Source organism: Sceloporus undulatus, chromosome 6, assembly GCF_019175285.1.
Source record: "Sceloporus undulatus isolate JIND9_A2432 ecotype Alabama chromosome 6, SceUnd_v1.1, whole genome shotgun sequence".
Classification (NCBI taxonomy): Eukaryota; Metazoa; Chordata; class Lepidosauria; order Squamata; family Phrynosomatidae; genus Sceloporus; species Sceloporus undulatus.
The window spans coordinates 75,798,764-75,805,293 of NC_056527.1; the positions used below are offsets into that span (position 1 = coordinate 75,798,764).

At 40.1% G+C, this 6,530-nt stretch overlaps 1 protein-coding gene across 1 annotated transcript; it reads left to right on the top strand.

Moving 5' to 3' along the window:
• Window positions 1-954: 954 nt before the first annotated feature.
• On the top strand, window positions 955-1,387 carry LOC121934784 (nucleoside diphosphate kinase-like). The gene has a single exon (XM_042475625.1). It carries the CDS (start codon window positions 961-963, stop codon window positions 1,360-1,362), a length of 402 nt encoding a protein of 133 aa, XP_042331559.1. The 5' UTR covers window positions 955-960; the 3' UTR covers window positions 1,363-1,387.
• Window positions 1,388-6,530: the final 5,143 nt, after the last annotated feature.

Sequence of the window (6,530 nt, forward strand, 5' to 3'; positions counted from 1 at the left end):
AGACAATGAAGAAATAAAAAGCAATCCAAAAATAAAAGCATTTAAAACACAATAAATACCCTGTCAAAACTCTATATCCTAGGTTCACATGAACAGAAACAAACCAGTAGACAGGAGATGCTGCCCACCCTTTGTTACATGGACAGTTAGGAACTAGATTCCCTCCCTGGGCTCTCCACCCTTTTGCAGACAGTTCCCTTTCAGTCTTTTTGTTGCCTCTATAGCCTCATCCCACACTCTGCCTTTTTCCCTGGTCTACTGGCTCCTGTCAGCCCAAAGGTCAGGTCTTTCCCCCGGGGTTCCTTCTTCTGTGGTAGCTGGGGCAGCCACACTCCCTCTGGCCAGATGTCCTCACCTGCTCAACCCTTCACTCTCCTCTTCCTCTAACCCCGGTTCCCTGTCTAGTCTGGAACTCCTTGGGTGGGTCCTCTCCCTTACTCTGACCACCATCGCTCCCTTGCTGAGGCCTTGCAACCTGACTGCCTTTCCACGTTCTTCTTGGCATCCTCTTCAATCTTTATTTACCATCAATAGACCTGTTTAGATCACATAAATAGAAACGTTGCATAACACATAAACCAATATAAAATGGACAGAAAGTTAAGAATAAAATTAAGTAGTCAGATTAGATCACAACATTGGAGATTGCTTTGATTATGATATTATAGAGCTAGGATATAGATCCTTTAGTCAGACCCCTTTTAATAATTGGTTCTCTCTAATTTTAACAGCCAGTGACAAAAATTTTGCAACCAAAAGGATAATACTCATACACTTGTCTTGCAACAACAATTTAATACAAAATTCAGAATGGCCTGGCTTGCCTCTTGATGGGGGGGGGGGCAATTAGCTGATTATAAAAGAGATGTTCTTGCTCTGCCTCTTCCCTGCAGAACTCGAGGGAGATGGTCACCGCAGCCTGCTCTCCAGGCCCCACAAGGTCTGACACTCAGTGGAATAATGGCTCCAAACACAGAGCGCACCTTCATCTCCATCAAGCCTGATGGAGTCCAGCAGGGAATAGTAGGTGACATCATAAAACAATTTGAACAGAAGTGTTTTCATCTGGTAGCTATGAAATTTTTGCATGCTTCTGAAGAACTCCTCAAACAGCATTACACTGACCTGAAAGATAGGCCATTCTACCCTGGTCTGGTTAAATACATGAACTCTGGCCCTATAGTAGCCATGGTTTGGGAAGTGCTCAGAGTTGTGAAGACAGGCAGGCTCATGTTGGGAGAAACTAACCCAGCAGATACTAAACCTGGCACTATCCATGGTGATTTCTGCATTCGAGTGGGCAGAAATATAATTCATGGCAGTGACTCTGTGGAGAGTGCTCAGAAAGAAATCAACCTGTAGTTCAAGCCTGCAGAACTTGTGGACTTCAAATCATGTGCTCATGACTGTATTTATGAAGAAAAGACACAAGAGAACAAAATATGTGATTGAGTTTCATTTACTTGCTGTCCACAAGGGCAAAACTGAGCAGAAACAGTTAAATTTTTAAGGTAGGAAGGCTGACAGAAAAATCCTGCATAATGAATGTTTAGGGCACTGGGAGAGCAAGATGAGATAGGATTGGTCCTAAGACTGCAAAAAGCAATGTTCCAAAGTCACTGTCTTAGCGATTGTAGCAATAGCAACTACATTTCTATACTGCTAATCAGTGCACTTAAGCACTCCCTGAGTGGTTTACAAAGTGTGAGCTAATTGCCCCCAACAATCTGGGTATTCATTTTAGCAACCTTGGAAGGATACAAGCCTGAATTGAGCTTGAGCCCTTTGCTGGTATTGAACTTGCAACCTTATAGTTTGTGAGTGATTGGCTGAAGTACAGGCACTTAACCACTGCGCCACTAGGGCTCCTAGTAGTGCCATCTCATGGCCTAAGTTTATATGTAGGGATTCTGAAAGACAAATGGAGGCAGCTTTATGAACAACATGTTTAGTTCATCTATGGATGTAACTATCTGCAGCCAGGAGATCAACCAAGCCCCTACCCTCTGTCCTTTTCCTCTCCTTCTCCTTCTAGCTCATAGTCCCTCTCCTGGGCTATCAGTACCTTATGCCTGGTTTCCCTGTCCTTCCTTCTACCTTCCTCCTTGTGTCCTGGGTCTGCACAGTCCTCTCCTTGAGTCCTTGTGGACCTGATATTTACCTTTTGCCCATCCTTCTGTCTGTTGGTCCTTCAGCCTCTGCCTCCCAAGTCTCCCTCCATTCTTGGTTTCTCTCTTCTCTCACCCTTCTCCCTCCTCAGTGTTTCTTCCTCCCTTTTAACTTCCTTGCTGCCTCCCAGAGCCCTACCCTGCCCTCCAGTTACTTGCACAGCCATTTCTCCCTGCTCTCTTTCCAGTTGTGCTAGGGAATTGTGGGCTGCCTTCTCCAGCTGTCCAGCATCCAAGTCATCATGGTAGGTTAGGGCTTGGAGTTTGATCGAGACACCCTGATTCCTCCTCAGTCTGTTACAGTACCAATTATAATATTTTTAAAAAGGAATAAAAAATGAAAAAAGAATTAAAAAATAACTTGAGAACACACAGAGAGTAACTACTAATAATGCAATGAACTAAAATCACAGAAGCCAAAAAGTATCAAGAAAGTAACTAACAATTATATAATCTTATACATAAAGTAACAAACAGTGTTTTGCAAAATTGATATCACTGAGAAACAGTACTTACTATACCAGTACTTGAATAAATAGCTCACAAAACTACAAATCCCAAAATTCCAAAGCATTGAATTATGTGGCACCAAACTGCATTATTTCTGCAGTGCAGATAAGGCCTTAATCTCTGGAAAGTATAAAGAAACTAGATGACAGGGAGCAATTTGTAGAATTATCCGAAGAAGCAACGGATGTGAATCAACCTCATAGGAGTCTAGTGATACAGGAAGGCTCAGATTTTTCATATGGTATAACAGAATCTGAATCAGGTGGGGCATCTTTGCTAGTCCCATCCGCTCCATCTTTCCCATCTGGATTTGGGCCTTAAGGGCCATGGCATAATGTGTGTGCACAGAGGATAAGGTGTGGGCAGGCACAATGGGTAATATTGCACACGATTCCTGATCATGGGATATGCCTGTAAAACCATCAGCTTTAGCTTCCAGCTTTCTATATTTGTGAGTCAAAAGACAAACTAAGGAGCAAAACCGACCAACCAAAAAGGGTGGATTGAGGCTGCCCTGGAACCACTCACTCCAGTGCTGTGGCAATCACACACATGTGGCCCCAATCTGCACTATCACCACTGTTTTAAACCAACTTTGGAAAATGAGCATTTTTTTCTGCTTTTTTTCAAGCCAGCTCTTCTGGGTTCAGACGGCATTTGGGCAGCTTCTGGCTGCATTTGGGGTGTGTGTCATCTAAATGCCATGTCCCCAATGCAGCCTTTTGGCACTCCTTTTGTCCAGTATGTTTCCAGCCTAAGACAGCCTTATCTCTGGTCTAACATCTGGAATATATATATATATATATATATATATATAGAGAGAGAGAGAGAGAGAGAGACCATTAAAATACTATTTTCTGTTAGCAATATTTTATTCTATAATGTGGTATTTTACCTTTCTACAATAAAGATGCAGCACATATTTTGCACTTCAGTTCCACTGTTCATTCCTTTGTACCTCAGTTATAAGGACATAGATAGTTACAGTACTTTAGAACCTGTAAAGCAACCATCAGCCATATGAGATAGAACTGTATTCTTTGGTGCTGAGGTGTAACTCAGTAAAGAACAGCTCCATATTTTAATATAATTTTTAAATAAATCAAAGATAATTTCTTCTAGCTTAGGAAAACCCTCACATTTCTCAAATGGCTCTCTCTTGCTTGAAAATTTGCATATTATTGCACATTACACTTCACCTAAGACCTAGAAGACTGAAAACTATAATCCATATATTTTAAAACAGATTGCATATCTCAGTCTTGCAGAATAGAGTTAAGTGTAAAAGACATTAGAGTGGTTTACTTTTTCTTGGAAGAATGATTTATTATTCAGGCTTACTGCTATTCTGTAAGCAAAGGGGCATACCCAATATGCATCTTTCAATAGATTTTTCAAACAGTAGAGATATATTAAAGATGACTTAGACATTTACTTCATGCTTTTTTGAGTTATATGATAAATATTTAAGAAGTCATGCAGAGTTCTTTTAGTGTTAAAATTTATACTTCAGCAATCCTCAGAAAGTACACATGCCAAAGGCTGTGCACTCAGTATCTATTTAAGTGGATTATATATGCCTACTTCATGCTCTTTGAACATCCTACCATAAGCACTGTAACCAGTAAAGGATAGACTATCATGTACACACTTTCGCTGCATGCTCATGGTGGGTCAACATTACTTAATGGTCTCCTTCTCACATACCACTGTGAGGAACACTGGAGACACTTCACCATGGTGAAATCTTTTGCTACTGAAATACATCACTCATGTGAATAGGGCTAACTAGTATGTCATAAAGGCATCAACTTGGAAATGGAGTGAAAGAGTCTACGTAGATAACACCTGCATAGAGTATTCACTGATTTCAACATTCACATATAAACTCCCACATTTGATGCAACTGAACAGATGGTAGATTTTTCAGTGGCTACAGTTTCAAAGCTTTAGGGGGTATTCTCCTGGCTTCTGCTTTATAAAACCTCACCATTCTCTGTCTTTGCTTAGAGACCCTTTTATATTAGTGGGAGTAAAGACCCACTGTGAGCCTAGCATCAAGCATGCTTTCCCCAGACATTCATATATTGATATAGACAGTTTGCATTGAAGGAGGCTATGTGTGAGAACATGCCTCTCTACTGGCTTTCTTGATACAGTCGATCCAAACCAAAGAGCAACTATTGTGGGTCATGCCAGCAGAGTGTCTGGACACCAGGGTTGGGGTGGCAGAATTCCAAGCACAGTAATAGTGTGATGCTTTCCTCATGAGATTCCTGCATGAAGGAGTATCTGGACAAGTGGTATTAGAATTACAATTAGTCTAAGGTCTGGTAGAAATGGGCGGGAAGAACCATAACCGGGCCGAAACTAGGGTTTGGGAGTGTGCAGCAACAGCACGCTTCCAAACCCTAGTGCGTGACAGTGGTGCCATTATGGCAGCCTCTGTTCCACATGGGGGCCGCCATGATGACACAAATGTTGTGCAGTGTTGGCACATCACAGACAGGAAGTAGTGTCATGGTGGCGCCCTTTCCTGTTTGCAGCACTGCAAAAAAAGAAGCTGCTGTAGGCAGCTTCTCTTTGGCAATGCATCAGTGCTGCAGCGTGTGGCTGCTGCAACACCGACTCGGGGCACAGATCTGCCCATCTGTCGAGCCCCTAAGAAAAGGATGTTTGTTATGACACAATCTGTAAGGAGGAAAATGTCACAGAAAGCAGAACAAGTGAAACAAGGTGAATGTGTTTGTAACAAGTACGAACAGCTGCAAAAACTACAGTACATTCTAATAGTCACAAAAATAAAACACAACAAAAATGGCAAGTTGCATTGGCTTTGCCCTAATTTCCATATTTTAAGGAAGAAAATATAACTTTTCCATAATATGAGCTGAATATTAAACCATCTATCACAGCACCTATTTGAAAGCAAACAGATTTGTCTTTGATAAAGTAATAATCTTTTTATAATTCATTTATTCATGAATAGATGTGCTGATTTTTTTAAAAAAAGATATTCATACTCACAAGGGGATGAAGTATATTTACCTTAATTTACATTAATGGCCAGAGAGACGGCTTTTTAATTTATTACCGTACAGATAAAGAGAGTAAGCCCATCAATAAGTTCAGTTAGCACATTATTCACTGCTTATAGAATGAGTAAAATGTAAGTTACTACTTTTTATGAAAAGCAGAAAATGAATGGGCTTTTTTTTTGTACAGTTCTCCTTGAGGACAATGTTAACTTGATTTTTTTAAAAAAAATTATCTTTTGCTCAAGCTGCATGTAACAACAAATTGTGCCTTAAAGTGAAAAATTATGATAAATTCAGTAGTTCCTTGGAGAAACATTGGAGAAACATATTCTACAGGTCCTCAAAGGTAAAATAATTAGCACTAAACTTAACAGTATAATTTTCATGGTGATCACACATTCTTTTTCTCACCACACATGGGCAAGACTAAAGCAGACAAAATCAACTGCAAAATATTTTTATTATTTATTTATTTATTTATTTATTTATTTATTTATTTCCATTGTATGCTGTCTTTTTCCAAGAGTCAATTAAAAACCTTCACATTATTTTTAAAAAAATCACCATATAAAACAGTATAAAATTATTTAAAGGAGAGAAAAAATCAAAAACAAAATAAAATTTCCCAATAAGAAGCTCTACTGCTTACACATTAAAAGCCTGCTTATTTGTCTGCTGGAAAAAGGAGAGCAAGCAAGGGGCCAGCATAGCCTTCCATGCAAGTTAAATCCCAGCTGAGGGGGTTCAAGCTTGACTCAGGCTTGCATCCTTCCAAGGTCGCTAAAATAAGCCCCCAGATTGTTGGCGGCAATTA